The sequence below is a fragment of the Salvelinus sp. IW2-2015 genome, linkage group LG20 (assembly GCF_002910315.2).
Source record: "Salvelinus sp. IW2-2015 linkage group LG20, ASM291031v2, whole genome shotgun sequence".
Taxonomy (NCBI): domain Eukaryota; kingdom Metazoa; phylum Chordata; class Actinopteri; order Salmoniformes; family Salmonidae; genus Salvelinus; species Salvelinus sp. IW2-2015.
This window is the reverse complement of record NC_036860.1, coordinates 49,997,366-50,013,010: the sequence shown is the minus strand read 5'-3', so window position 1 is coordinate 50,013,010 and position 15,645 is coordinate 49,997,366. Positions and strand designations below refer to the sequence as shown.

Below are 15,645 nucleotides of genomic sequence, written 5' to 3'. Positions count from 1 at the left end.
TAGAGCTTTCACACAACATGTTTATGTTGCATAATTATTTGAATGGTAATTATGCCAATGTTTGAAAGTTCCAAATTAATTGCATGAGATCTAGGTCAACATGTTGTTTTTTATTTTATTTTTTATTTAACCTTTATTTAACCAGGTAAGCTAGTTGAGAACAAGTTCTCATTTACAACTGCGACCTGGACAAGATAAAGCAAAGCAGTGCGACACAAACAACAACACAGAGTTACACATGGAATAAACAAGCGTACAGTCAATAACACAACAGCAAAAAAGAAAGTCTATATACAGTGTGTGCAAATGGTGTGAGGAGGTAGGCAATAAATAGGCCATAGTAGCGAAGTAGTTACAATTTAGCAGATTAACACTGGAGTGATAAATGAGCAGATGATGATGTGCAAGTAGAGATACTGGTGTGCAAAAGAGCAGAAAAGTAAATAAAAACAATATGGGGATGAGGTAGGTAGTTTGGGTGGGCTATTTACAGATGAACTATGTACCGACTATGTTCATAGGCAGTTAATCAATTAGCCATTTAAATCATCATTGAAATACATGAGTCCAGTCCAATGGAAATGAATGCATAGATGAGAAGCTGGATCCGTACCTGAGGTCTGCTCTGCAGTAATGCGTCAGCCTGGACCGGCCCATCCCTGAGGGCTCAATCAGGACCCGTGAGGTGAGCAGCACTGCCCGTAGCCCTGCCTCCAGGTGCACATTGTCATGGTCCACAGAGGAGGACACTAGCAGACACAGGCCCTGAGGAAGGTCACTACACCACCGCCTAAGCAGGAGAAAAATACAGCAAGGGTCATTACTGTCATCTTTGGTTTAAATCAACAGCCTGAGGCAAGATGTAAAGGTCCAATGCAGCAGTTTTCATCTCAATATGAAATCATTTCTGGGTTACAATTAAGTACCTTACTGTGATTATTTTCAGTTAAAATGGTAATAAAAGAAACAAAATAGATTCTTAGCAAAGGGCAATTTCTCAAACAAGAGCCAGTTATTCTTTCTTATAGTCAACCCTCCAATCAGAAATTAGGAGAACACTCATTTAGAATGCCTGAAGCTTTAACAGTACTTGAGTATGTGTGTGTGTGTGTGTGTGTGTGTGTGTGTGCGTGTAAACACAAGTGTTTAACTTCAAAAACATTGATTAGAGGAAGTAGGCATACTTAAACATTGGGAGCATTAATAGCTGTATGTTACAGTGACTTTTGTGTTGTTTATGGTGAAAATGTCATGAACTCTCTAGGAGTGGTCTGAGTGGGAAAGGGAAAACAAAACATTTGCTGTTATTGGCAGAGAGGTTTGGAACTCTCTTTCCTATTGGTGTATTAACTAATTTACAACATATTGATATCCCCATGGAAGGCCAAAACTCCATCCCACCAAAACAGGCAGTCTTTTCAACAGATCTTACACTAAAATGGCATTATCATAAGTTTCACAATTTCACAGTATTATTCCAACCATTTTTGACTGCACTGGGCCTTTAATACCGCACCTTACTGAACTGACAACTTGACTACCCCTGCGAAAAGGGCAGACATATGTATGATTGGCTTCTGGCCACTCTGCCCTTCCACCAATGTCTCCAAATGAAGCCTTGGATAGAGCCCGGTCAAGACAAACAATTATTGATGAGCTAATCTCGTCCTCCATGCGTACCTCAGCACTACGAAGTCCCTGCGGGGATGAGGTGCCATGCTGTCTGTCACATAGTGATACACCTCTGTGTTGTTCTCTAGAGCCTCGATTACATGGCTGTGGAGCAGGTCGTCATCCCACAGGTGGCGCTCACGCAGAACTCTGTGCAACACTGTCTGGGGCGGGGCCTCGATCTCGGTGGTCACCTTCCAAAGACGGATGGGATGGCCGTCCCCTACCTGAATAGAACAAATGGATTGTGAGATTATTGTTCAGGACTGAAAAGTATACTGTAGCTTTAACAAGCGAGCTAACATGCCATCACTCTTCAAAATGGACAGAATTTACTTCATTCTAACAGCCAAAGAAGCTATGCCAAATGGTAAATTAAATTATCCATGGAGGCTTATGGTAAAAAAGGAAATTAAACATTTTCCAATCATACTATGATTGAAGGCCATACTGTTGTGACAATGCAGGGCAAAATCAAAGCAAAATGTATCTTCAATATAACAACATTGACAAACATGGACCTGTGATTGAATGACCTGCAGACAACATTAATATTAGTATGCACTAGTGCAGGGGGAGGCAACTAGATCCAGCTGCGAGCTGATTGTTGTCGGAGCGAATGGTCTGGGGGGTAGAAAATAATTATAAAATGTGTACACTGCAAATTGACCACAACTAAGCCCAAAGAGAGATTGTATTTGAAAATAACAATAATTTCATACCTTGATAACATTGAGACATGATCACATATGTCTCTTTTTTTTGTGGGAATATTTGGGAACAGACTTCCTAAAGAAAAACAAAATGTTGACCAAAAACTAAAATCATAGCAACATTTTTTGGGGCCCAATAAAATCACTTGCAGGCCGGTTTTGGCCTACGGGCCGCCTGTTGCCGACCTCTGCACTAGTGTGTTATTGAGCAGTACATTCTGGTTTTGTATGATAACAGACAGCATAGTATCAGTATGCAGCAGTGTCACTGAGCAGTACCTTCTTGTATGTCAGCTCTGTGTTTTCTGGGCCCAGGGCGCTGTGCCATCCTTTGCTCTTCTCTGTGGACTCCCGCAGTAGAGCCTGGATATTATCCTCCAGGTAGGCTCTGTAATCCACAGGCTCGCCCTTCATGTTCAGGCCCAAGCCGTGGAGAGGGAGTGGCTGGGCATCTGCTGCGACATAGGAGTTCCGCGACTGCAGCATCATCTCATGAGGGATCTGTCGCACCAAATTAGAGGTCAACTGGGTTATTTTTTTAATTAATAAAAATACATATAAAGCGGTTGTCATGTACAGTGCATATAGAGCAGCCTACTGAATTCCTCTGTGAAAGTACATCAAGTTCATATCCGACATAGCATTTACTCTATACACTGTAAACTGTGAAACCATGTCTATTTCATTTATTCTTAAATAAATGCTTTCTAAAAATAAACCACTCTTCAAATGGCTCACATTTTTTGGACAATAAATAGTCAATGCATGTGGGTGGTGTTTCGTTAGAGATTGATTGTTCTGAGGGATCATCCTATTCAGAAAATAGATTATTTTACTTCAAGGACTGTGCATATATTATGTATAATACCTGGAATAATTTCTTGCACTCCACAATCATGTGGCTGAGTCCTTGAGTGGCAGCCATGTTCTCACTCAGGTCCTTGTGGTCCGGTTTTCCCCCTGCCCCCCTTCGGTGGATTAATCTTCCACAAAGATGGAACATAGTCAACACACATCACAATCCTTCTCTCAGCTTTGAGTTCAACAGCAGTACAATGTTGTTAATATGCAGCATTTTGATGAGGAAATAGTCAAGAGGAAATGAAATGGTCCAACACTGTCAGTCATCTGTAATTTTGTTTGGGCTTTATTTTGACATGATACATCCATGAGGATGTTAATATGCAGCAGTTCGTACATTTCTTTAGCCCAGAGGAAAACCACTGGTCCAACGCTTTTGCTAAAACCATTGGTTTAAGCCATTGGTCTTAAATGGATAGCTGCTAGCTTTTCTCATAGGAAAACCTGGCACAATTAGCCACGATGCTGAGCGGATAATTAAATCTGGCAACTAAATAATTAATTAACCTATCCTATACTTTAAACGGTAGAGCTATCATCGATTGCATTTGTTAAAGGTCAAGTTGGCCACCAGAGGGAGAATGTTAAACCATCCAACTGCTTGGATTAGTTTGTTACCAATGGTCTTGATAAGTGGAATGTGCTGGAGTGTGCCGATATATTTTGAATAGAGCTGTCAAAGTTAAAGCGTTAATAACACGCAACATTTTTAATGGCGTGATTTTTTTGGATGCCATTAATGAGAAGGCTGCAACTGCGGCCTGCAAACCGGGGCGTTCCTGCATGTGGGCATTCCTGCATCTGCAGGAACCCCTCTTTACACTTTTATTGGTCCATTTTTAAACTAAGACTCCGGTGGACAGGGGGGAGGTGGGGGTTTTCCAGTACGGTATGTCGTGGTGTTGCACTATAACGTTGGATGCCAACTGCCGATAAACCTCACAGAAGAAGAGTTAGCTCTCTAGCTAGTAAACCGGTAGACAGTGTCCATCGCTTTCGCCTTTCTGGCACTGTATTCCTGCAGTTCTGGTAAAGACAGGGAGGGCAGATGTTCGGCAGGCAGGAGCGAAAGACACTATGTGTTAGCAAGCTAGTAGGAGGTCTCCGTTACAAAGCAGGCGGGGCGACACTGTGCTAGCTATATCTAGCTAGCAAAAAGGACTCCGGTACACAGGAGCTGGGGCAACAGTGGTAGCTAGCTAGTACAGCGGTAGACAGTGTCCTTTGTCCCTGAAAAAATCAGATAATACTTTTATTTCCATTTTTACCCACATTTTAATCCCACAATCAGGGGAAATCCAGAATATCAAAAGTGTCACACAAGCATAAAGATGTTGGGGTGTTCTTGTAGATGCAGGAATGCCAACATGCTGGAACCCCCCGAATTGCGGGTTACACTGACCTTTTTAAGCGCACGTGTTTCCGCACGGACCCTTTTAAACACAGCACATGACACGCTCGGTAGCGGTAAACGAATCTAGACTTCTCGAATGCCCAGAACGCCTTCTCTAACGCTCCACAATATCAGATTCAAACTCCTCTTCACCTGCTCTGCAAGCGTTATAATGTAAAAATGTGTTCGTTGATCACCAAATATGTAGTTTCGGTGAGCAACTATCTTAATTTACTCCCGTTACGGCCGGTATGTACTTGCAAAAAAGGTGTACATTTATTTTTACAAGCAGCCGGAAATAAATGACTATTCAGCACACAGTATTTTGGAAGTACATACCGGCCGTAATGGGACAAAATTAAGATAGTTGCGCACCGAAACTCCATATATTTGGTGATCAAAGAACGTATTTTGGCATTATAATGGTTGCAGAGCTGGTGAGTTTGAATCTGGGCTTTCTCGGCGTTAGAGGGTCGTCACTAGTTGCCACAAGCCCTGCTTATTTTTACCATTTATTTTCTTAAAATCTGATTTTACACATAACACTAACCTTATGCCTAACCTAACCAAAAATAATTTGTTCCCCCATTTTTCTCTCTCGATATAGCCAATTTTTACTGTGACTAGTGGAAACCGTTAGGCAGGTCTCTAACGCACAGATACCTTTTCAGGTAGTACTGTTAGTCTATTTTGGTTCACTATGCCTGCAAATTTTGAAGGAAAACTTTTATTTCTCAGATCAAAAGATTTGGCAAGTTATCCCAATTGTAGAAGTAGCAGCTTGTGACTAGTTCAAGTTGAAGAACATGGATAAGTAGCCTAGGCTAGATCTAAAAGCTGTAGCTATTATATTTTACATGAACTCAGACCTAGCTGGTCTGTTGTTAATATCTTCTGTGGAATTCCTAACATTTTGAACAAGAATATAAATGCAACAATTTAAACAATTTTACAGAGTTACAGTTTATATAAGGAAATAAGTCAATTGAAATAAATTCATTAGGCCCTAATCTATGGATTTCACTTGACTGGGCAGGGGCGCAGCAATGCCCAGCCAATCAGATTGAGTTTTTCCCCACAAAAGGGCTTTATTACAGGCAGAAATACTCCTCAGTTTTGCAGGTGGCTTTTCTAAGACAATCCCGCAGGTGAAGAAGCTGGATGTGGAGGTCCTGGGCTGGTGTGGTTACATGTGGTCTGCAGTTGTGAGGCCGATTGGACGTACTGTGTGTGTGTGTGCGCGCTTGCACGCAAGTGTTTAACTTCAAGAACATTGATCAGAGGAAGTAGGCCTACTTAAACATTGGGAGCATTAATAGATGTATGTTACAGTGACTTTTGTGTTGTTTATGGTGAAAATGCCATGAAAAACATTCAAATGTATGAGCTATTGATAAGAGCTAGGTAAATGAGTAATCCGTTTGGAGAAGGGGATTCTAAATACCTTTAGCAATTGTTTTAGATGATCCCCAGAGATGAATGTGAAACCAGTCATATGGAAACAAACCGTAATATCATATCATCATTAATGAATTATGTTAACTGTTTGGCAGCCCTAATTTGCATGATGCTTCCTTGACAATGCTACTGATGTTACACAAAATTCAAAAGGCCGTAATGCACATTTCTGGATATATGACAGAATTCCATGTTTTTGCTTACCGTTTCGTACACATCTATGTGCTTTTACAAAAAAATAACATCTACAAGGATTATACGTAGCTACATCCATCGTAAAACGAAATCAAAGACAATGGTAGTCTTGTCGAGTGTTTGCATTTTTTCACCCAACTACCATAACTGGTTGGTGGCACAGTCCGCTAAGACAGTTGTTGAGTTCAAAACCCATTTAGGGTAAGTTTTTTTAAGGAAATGTCACTCCACTCTTGGTCCTGAAGTCAAATAATGAAGTACATAATTACAAAAATGCATATAAAAATATATAGGCCTACATTTAGGTATACACATCTATGCAATCAATATATGTATTATAATACTGTATGATTATAAGGCCCTAGCAGTGTTTGTGAACAAGGCTGAAGAAATCTTCATTCTTAATTTTCAAGGTGATGACTGCAATTGAAAATCAAAATTTAGAAGGAAAAATGATCACTCCCTGAGGGATTTGAACTTACAGTGAAAGTGGTGGTAGATGTCAGGAACTTGGTGCTTTACACTGTGAGTTAATTGTCAAGACATACTGTATTTGCATGCTTTTCCTCAGTCTATCTTTTTCTCGCTCTCCTGGTTTTGACCTTTGCCTGTCCTGACTCTGAGCCCGCCTGCCTGCCCCTCTGCCTGCCCCTGAGCCTGCCTGCCATCCTGTGCTTTTGTCACTACTCTGGATTATCGACCCCTGCCTGCCTTGACCTGTCGTTTGCCTGCCCCTGTTACTGTAATAAACACTGTTACTTCAACACAGTCTGCATTTGGGTCTTACCTGAAACGTGATATACACAGTAATTATGACAACTTCCGGAGGATGTCCTCCAACCTATCAGACCTCTTGCAGCATGAACTGACATGTTGTCCACCCAATCAAAGGATCAGAGAATTAATCTCTGAATTAATCTAGTACTGAAAGCTACAGCTAGCTAGCACTGCAGTGCATGAAATGTGGTGAGTAGTTGACTCAAAGAGAGAGAAAGACAAGAGTTGAACAGTTTTGTACAAATTAATTTCTTCCAAAATTTAGGAGAAGCAAGAGAGAGAGCTAGCTGTATTTGGTTGTATTTTTTAAAAACTTTCAATTAGCTAGCCAATGCAGCTAGCAAGTTTAGTGTACACCAGGCTCAAACAGAGGGATGCTATATTAGCTAGCTGGCTATGGCTATCCAACACTGGAACTCTTCCAAGTCAAGGTAAACGTTTGGTTTTATTCATTTATTGCCACCGGGGCCGACCGGTGTAACTGCTAAACTGCTTATGCAGCTAGCTAGCTCAGCCTACTCAAACACCCGGCTCAAACAAAGAGGGATGCTATGTTAGCTAGCTGGCTATGGCTATCCAACACTAGAACTCTTCCAAGTCAAGGCAAGCTTTTGGTTTAATTAATTTCTTGCCACCGGGTCCTGCCTGTGTAACTGCTAAACCATTTTTTGACTTTACACTGTACTGCATGATTGTAGTGGGTTTACTAACACGTCAGTTCTAGTTGACTATGACTTGACAATGATGTAGGCTGTGTATAGCGTTTAGCTGTCATGATATGAAGGTTTGGCTTGGAAAGTTTTATTTGCCTGGTCACAGACAGCTGATGTGTTGTGCACTGAAGTCTACAAGTGAAGGGAAGAGGTGAGAGGAGGAGAGCGCGTAGATAGTTGTGAGAAGAAATTATATATACATGAGCAAAATGTTCATGCTGTTTTTATGTGGCTGCTATGAAAGTGAACTGTTCCCGTGTGATTGTGGTGTATTCATTCCGCAGATTCTGTTGAAAAACGCTTCTTAAATGGAAACAAACGTAACGAAACGGGAATGAACATAACTGAATTTGTCCAATAATAGCTCTCATTTACAACTGTTGGACTGATGATCACACCCTAGATCAGCTACTGTAGATGCAGGCAAGAGTGTTCAAGGCGCTATTGAATGTGTCACTGTCTGTCACCTTGACTACTCAAAATTCTCTCAACCTGTGCACATACATTGTAAACTTTCATTCACAAGCTAGGTTGAAGCAACCTCATGATGGGTACAGGAAATGTTCATGTAGTAGCCCAAGCTTATCGATGTTACATTGTGCTGGGTGAATGGAATATGAATGACAGTCATCCAATATGCTGTAACAAAAATAAGGCCATGCTCATAATAGTTTTTTTATCACGCTCCTTCATATTAAACGGCACCGACTGCCACTGGTGTCTACAGATACACCGTATTCTGACTTAATTCCCTAAAACTTCTACCACCTTTACGTGTGAGGAAAGCTATGATCCCTTATTGATGTCACTTGTTAAATCCACTTCAATCAGTGTAGATAAAGGGGAGGAAACAGGTTACAAAATTTTTTTACGCCTTGAGACAACTGAGACATGGATGGGCAAGACAAAAATGTAAGTGCCTTTGAACAGGGTATGGTAGTAGGTGCCAGTCGCACCAGTTTGTGTACTGCAACGCTGCTAGGTAGTTTCCCGCGTGTATCAAGAATACATTTTTGGTTACTACATGATTCCATATGTGTTATTTCATAGTTTTGATGTCTTCACTATTATTATACAATGTAGAAAATAGTAAAAATAAAGAAAAACCCTTGAATGAGTGGGTGGGTCCAAACTTTTGACTGGTACAGTGTCTCCTGACCCCTCCTGTCGCAGCCTCCAGTATTTATGCTGCAGTAGTTTATGTGTCGGGGGGCTAAGGTCAGTCTGTTATATCTGGAGTATTTCTCCTGTCTTATCCGGTGTCCTGTGTGATTTAAGTACTCTCTCTAATTCTCTCTATCTTTCTTGCTTTCTTTCTCTCTCTCTCTCTCGGGAAGACCTGAGCCCTAGGACCATGCCTCAGGACTCCCTGGCATGATGACTCCTTGCTGTCCCCAGTCCACCTGGCCGTGCTGCTGCTCCAGTTTCAACTGTTCTGCCTGCGGCTATGGAACCATGACCTGTTCACCGGACGTGCTACCTGTCCCAGACCTGCTGTTTTCAACTCTCTAGAGACAGCAGGAGCGGTAGAGGTGCTGACCTGTTGCACCATCGACTACTACTGTGATTATTATTATTTGACCATGCTGGTCATTTATGAACATTTGAACATCTTGGCCATGTTCTGTTATAATCTCCACCCGGCACAGCCAGAAGAGGACTGGCCACCCCTCATAGCCTGGTTCCTCTCTAGGTTTCTTCCTAGGTTTTGGCCTTTCTAGGGAGTTTCAAATCAAAACATGCCATGATGAAAACATACACAGAAACACGAATACCAGTACATACCTGGGGGAGGTGCCCTCTTTCTTGGAGATGTTGAGGTGTAGGATGGAGGGGGCCAGGCACACGGCCAGGTTACCAGCTGTCATCTGGTTCTCCTCAGCAGAGGCGATGTCACTGAGGAAGTAGAGCAGGGTCTGCAGTACCTCCCGGTTCTCGTCAGGCAGAAGGATGACTGCAGCCTGGGCCGCCTGAAGTCGCATGTCCTTCGGGACACCTGGGAAACACACATGACAGATACATCTGAATGTGAATTGCTATGTTGGTTTTAAGATCTTAGCATGATACTGATGACGAAACTGATGACATTTGAATGCACCTGGTAATTATAGCAGTAGACATTTAATGTACATCATAACCAGACATCAAATACAGACAGTAACTTAATGCCATGTTTGCAAAACCTCGATAAACCCTAACTCTAGTTGTAAAATCCTAGCTGGAGGACATCATAGAGTACAGTATGATTACTGTGCCTATCAATTAGTTGATTGACTTGTCAAAGGAGACTTTATCTAGTCAATGATTTCAATCTGATAAGTGTATGCTGAAGGGCAATTTAAACCAGACACAGGGGTTCAGAGCTTCCCAGAGTGGATGAGAGGGGAGCACTTAGAGCCACTGACTCACATTGGTAGATCTGCAGGAAGGTTTCAGTGAGCTTGGTGGTGAGGACAGGCTCAGGCAGGTCTCTGAAGTACTGTTTCAGCAGGTCGGCCACATCGTAGGCTGATTGGCCCTGGTACCTCACGTGGTCTGGGGAATTTTCATTCAGCTGCCGCAGAGTCTGGATCCGAGACTTCACCCCAGACTTACGGAAAATGCCAACCTTGACAGGAATAGGAGTAAAAAAACAGTTGATACTGTCATTGGTGTATTAGCATTATTCATAAACTTCAATGCATTATCATATATAATGTATCACCAAGTACATGAAATCTCACTACAATAGAAATACAGTAACATAACATATCTGGAGTGGAACACATACTAAAATCATAAGGTTATACACACACTGTAGCATGAGGGAACGTTTACTTTGAGGGGATGAGAGTGACTACCTTTTCCAGACATTGGCTGCGGAGGTAGCGCATGGCCTGCTGGATGCTCTGGGGTAGGGGTTGTCCACTCCTTTGGACATTGATGATTGGTGGAACACCAAAAACCTGTTTGTCCCTGTAGTCAGGGACCTTACTCCTCTTCATAAACTTAGGAATAGACCTGCCAAAACACAGGAAAAGGGGGACTAGATTCAATTTTTTCATCTAGATATCACCATAAAGGTTGTTACCTGAAATACATGTAATCTTGTCAAATTGGATGTGTTGTGGGTGATTTGGTATTCTAAACGGAGTGGGAAAGGGGTAGAAACCATGCAAACAGCACCACAGGTAACATTAGATATTTTCCTTGAACATCTGATGTCTTTTTTTGGATGAAAACTGTTTGAACTGTTTGGATGAAATCTGTTTGGATGAGTTGTGGGTGAATTGGTAGTCATTCAAATGAGTGGCAAAAAGGCAGAAACTACCCAAACAGCACCACAGGTAGCATTAGATATTCTCCTTGGACACCTGATGTCTTTTTTGGATGAAAACTGTTTGGTCTATCTCCAAATCCTAATCAGTCTATTTTGGAACAAAACGGTTTCAATTTTGTCTGATGCATATTCACATAATGCTTTTACACTAAGGGATGAAGCCTAATTGGGTGACAGCACATGGCTGATGATGCAAGAGAAATTAAAGTTTGAACCTTTTAGGGTGGAGAATAAAACCTGCTAACTGAGCGTGTGCTAAAACGGCCACTGCAATTATAGATAATGGTTTCTTTGTGTATGATGTGATTGATTCTTGAGAAGCAAGAGTCATCCGCATGAGAAATAAGAGGCTGAATGAGACACAGTTGCGAAATTTTACAAATCTAACTTTTTAACAGCTTTCTTTATGGAAATCAGGTTTTCCTTTTATACTACTATACATTAGCTGCATAAATGTAGATCAAAGGCCTTGCCATATGGAAAAATGTATATGATGCATTTTAAAAAGCAATATCCTTACCACAAAACAATACTCTCTGCCCTGACTAAATGCATATGAAAAGGACAGTATAATAGAGTGCACTTCCCTACGTCTCTGCCTTTTATCTATATTTCAATCTCCACTCTCCACACCCAAGGGCCCTCCACTCACCAGCTCCAGCCATGTTTGTTGGGTTCGCAGTATTTCTCCATTATAGCAGTGAGCCGGAGCAGAGAGAACTTTTGCAGAAGGTTGAGCTGAGCGGCTGACTGGCGGTTCATTTCCTGGGAGGCTGAAGTCAGGCTTGGCCTGTGGGAGTTCTGGAAACTATGCCACCGTAGCTTCCTAGAGAGAGGGGAAATGTATTGGGAATAAAGGTCAATGTTTTGATCTGTAGCGATGCTATGAGTGTCCATTTGTGGTATATCTTAGAGGCGATTAAATCAATTAATTTATGTGTTTTTACTATTATACTGTCTAAATGTCAAGAGCTATTTGACATTTGGTGAAATATTGATGAACCTGAACATGTTATCATCTTTATGTTTAACAATGTATGTTTACCTGCTTGGCCTGGTTAAGGAAGCACCCACTCCTGAGTCCCTTCGTTCTCTTGTCTCAACATCCTCCACCTCATTCAAAGAGTTTCCTGTGCTGTCGTAGTCACTGGCCATCGTGCCTACATCTGACATAGACTGCTCCTCAAAATGGAGGCTGGAGGAGAATGTTGTTTCTCTGGTCTCGTCAGTGTCCTCCTCTTCCTCATGCTTGTCACTGAGCTCCTGACACACCTTCTTGGACCACTGGTCTATATTCTGCTGAAGGCCATGGACATGTTGAAGGATATCATCCAGGTGCTCAAAGACCTTTTCTCTCAACTCGTCTGAACTGCCACTAGCCTCATTTACATTGTCATAGATGCTCCCCACTGAGGAACACGAGTTTCTTCTTATAGGAAACATGTTGAATTCCTGGGACTCGTGACTGCTGCCCAGGGAGAGGTTTACGTCCTCCATCTGCCATTCACGCAGCTCATGAGAGGTGGAAGTAGTGCACAGGCTCTCGATGGATAGGGACTTGGGGAACGTGCCTGGCTTGTGGTCCATTGGCAGATGAACCAGACAATCCAGTCCATTTTTATAGCCACTCTTCTGAATAACCTGTTTAGCCCCCTTCCACCCTGCCATGTCATAGTCCTCTAGATAGAGCCAACTGCTCTTCGCATTAGCTCTGTCCATAACTGGGGACCTACGGCCTGTACGACAGATAGTATGGGCTTTTCTGCTGTAATTTACACTGCTCTTTTCTGTAGTGTTGTTTTTTAAACCAGGTAGACTTTCATTGGAAGTGCAATGCAAACTGCCAGGGGTTAGAGGGAACTGCAGCGGAGAGGTCACAACTTGGCCATCTGTCACTTCCCTCTCTTTATCCTTTCTCTTGAACGACTCCATTCTCTTCAGGAAGGTATTGGAACACCTCTTGGTCTTCTCTCTGCTGACAGGAACAGTAAGTAGGTCTTTGGGAGACACAGGCTGGTCCTCACAGGCGGATCCATTGGGAGAGTGGGAACCATGGGAGTCATGGTGGGAGGTAAGGGTGTAGGGCTCTGCCGTGCTGGTGACCTGACTGTAGGGGTTGCTGGACGTGGTACCTCTGTCACTCTTCACACTCAGGCTGCTACTGCTGTGGGTGGAGGTGACCTCCAGGTTGCTGAAGTCACTCAGGATGCTCTCACTACTGGCAGAGGCCCTCAATGGGTGCAGGGTGGTGGAGGAGTGGACCTCCATGCTAGGGGAGATGTGTGGGGAGAGGGTACGCAGACGGGACCATGTCTTACTCTCTCGCTGGAATGCCCAGCGGTCACTGATGGCACACAGGTCATCCTCCTCAGAGTCTTCACTCTGCATCAGATGATAGACAAATTAGAGACCATTTTATAACATGTTTATGGAATTATCATTTGCATTGACAAGGGCTATGTCTAAGTGCAAAGCAAATATATACTTATTTGTGCATGTACAATGTAAAATAAAACAATTGTAATATACAAGGCCGTCAAGCAAACTCAGATATACTGTGAAAGTCAGAGAGACATGTAACAAGCTATAGCAGTGGATCTAGTGGCTGGCCTGCACACAACAAACTTTGAGACAGACAGATCTTATGTGCAGGTCTACTCACCTGTTTGCACTGAAAATGGACCTCTAGTCTCATGGAGGCACACTTGTTCAAGGTTGACAGCCTCCTACATGGAAATGAAAGAGATCAAATGAAAAAACACAGGAAATATCAAAATATTTGGTTTGTTTACAAGTGCAGTGCCAATTCAAATTACACTGAACAAAAATATGAACGCAACGTTCATAGAAGGAAATCAGTCAATGTAAATAAATAAATTAGGCCCTAATCTATGAATTTCACGACTGGGAATACAAATATGCATCTGTTGGCCACGGATACCTTTAAAAAAAAGGTAGGGGCGTGGATCAGAGAACCAGTCAGTGACCACCGTTTTCTTCATGCAGCGTGACACATCTCCTTTCCATAGAGTTGATCCGGCTGTTGATTGTGGCCTGTGGAATGTTGTCCCATTCCTCTTCAATGGCTGTGTGAAGTTGCTATATATTGGGGGGAACTGAACACGCTGCCATACACGTCGATCCAGAGCATCCCAAACGTGCTCAATGGGTGACATGTCTGGTGACATGGAAGAACAGGGACATTTTCCACTTCCAGGAATTGTGTATAGATCCTTGCGAAATGGGGCTGTGCATTATCCTTCTGAAACATGAGATGATGGCCACGGATGAATGGCACGACAGTTGACCTCAGGATCTCGGCACGGTATCGCTGTGCATTCAAATTGCCATCTATAAAATGCAATTGTGTTCATTGTCCATAGCTTATCCCTGCCCATACCATAACCTCTCTGTTCACAACGTTGACATCAGCAAACTGCTTGCCCACATGACACCATACATGCAGTCTGCCATCTGGCCGGTACAGTTGAAACCGGGATTAATCTGTGAAGAGCACACTTCTCCAGCGTGCCATTGGCCATCGAAGGTGAGCATTTTCCCACTGAAGTCAGTTACGACGCCAAACTGCAGTCAGGTCAAGACCCTGGTGAAAACGACAATCATGCAGATGAGCTTCCCTGAGACGGTTTCTGACAGTTTGTGCAGATATTCTTTGGTTGCGCAATCCCACAGTTTCATCAGCTGTCCGAGTGGCTGGTCTAAGACGATCCCGCAGGTGAAGAAGCTTGATGTGGAGGTCCTGGTCTGGCGTGGTTACACGTGGTCTGCGGTTGTGAGGCCGGTTGGACGTTCTGCCAAATTCTCTAAAATGGCGTTCCAGGCAGCTTATGGTAGAGAAATTAACATTAAATTCTCTGGCAACAGCTTTGGTGGATATTCCTGCAGTCAGCATGCCAATTGCATGCTCCTTCAAAACTTGAGACATATGTGGCATTGTGATGTGTGACAAAACTGCACATTTTAGAGTGGCCTTCTACAGCACAAAGTGCACCTGTGTAATGATCATGCTGTTTAATCAGCTTCTTGATATGCCACACCTGGCATGGATTATCTTGGCAAAAGATAAATTCTCACTAACAGGGATGTAAACAAATTTGTGCACAACATTTTTGAGAAATAAGCTTTTTGTGCATATGGAACATTTCTTGGATATTTTAATTAAGCCCATGAAACATGAGACCAACACTTTACATGTTGCGTTTATATTTCTGTTCAGTGTAGATAGCTATCTATAAATTATCTGACAATAGCAGTATTCTCTGTTTCAAATTTCTTAACAATAACAAAAAAATAGGGTCATATCATTGGTTAGATAGGTCGCTTAGCTTGTTAGTTGATAAGAAATAGAATTGTCACTATTCACAAAAACAAAACATTATGTTTTTCATGTCAATGTGTAATATTTGTTATGTTTTTCAAGGACTACTCCCATGGCTCCCCTTAGTAATTGTGTTGCAGATCAGATGGCATCTCATGCATTAGTTTATATTTTTAAGGGGTTATTTTAGGTCCCACACGACTTGA

At 42.4% G+C, this 15,645-nt stretch overlaps 1 protein-coding gene across 2 annotated transcripts in view; it reads right to left on the bottom strand.

The window, feature by feature from the left end:
- stard8 (StAR related lipid transfer domain containing 8) overlaps positions 1–15,645 on the bottom strand; it is a 40,160-nt gene that overhangs the window by 2,691 nt on the left and 21,824 nt on the right. For both annotated transcript variants that reach the window (XM_024011324.3, XM_024011325.3), the window contains 10 exons: positions 13,763–13,826; positions 12,146–13,482; positions 11,753–11,926; positions 10,622–10,781; positions 10,191–10,389; positions 9,567–9,777; positions 3,253–3,367; positions 2,664–2,885; positions 1,681–1,898; positions 614–790 (listed from right to left, as the gene is read on the bottom strand). In XM_024011324.3, the coding sequence (XP_023867092.1) occupies positions 614–790; positions 1,681–1,898; positions 2,664–2,885; positions 3,253–3,367; positions 9,567–9,777; positions 10,191–10,389; positions 10,622–10,781; positions 11,753–11,926; positions 12,146–13,482; positions 13,763–13,826 (2,877 nt within the window). The remainder of the gene's footprint in view (positions 1–613; positions 791–1,680; positions 1,899–2,663; positions 2,886–3,252; positions 3,368–9,566; positions 9,778–10,190; positions 10,390–10,621; positions 10,782–11,752; positions 11,927–12,145; positions 13,483–13,762; positions 13,827–15,645) is intronic.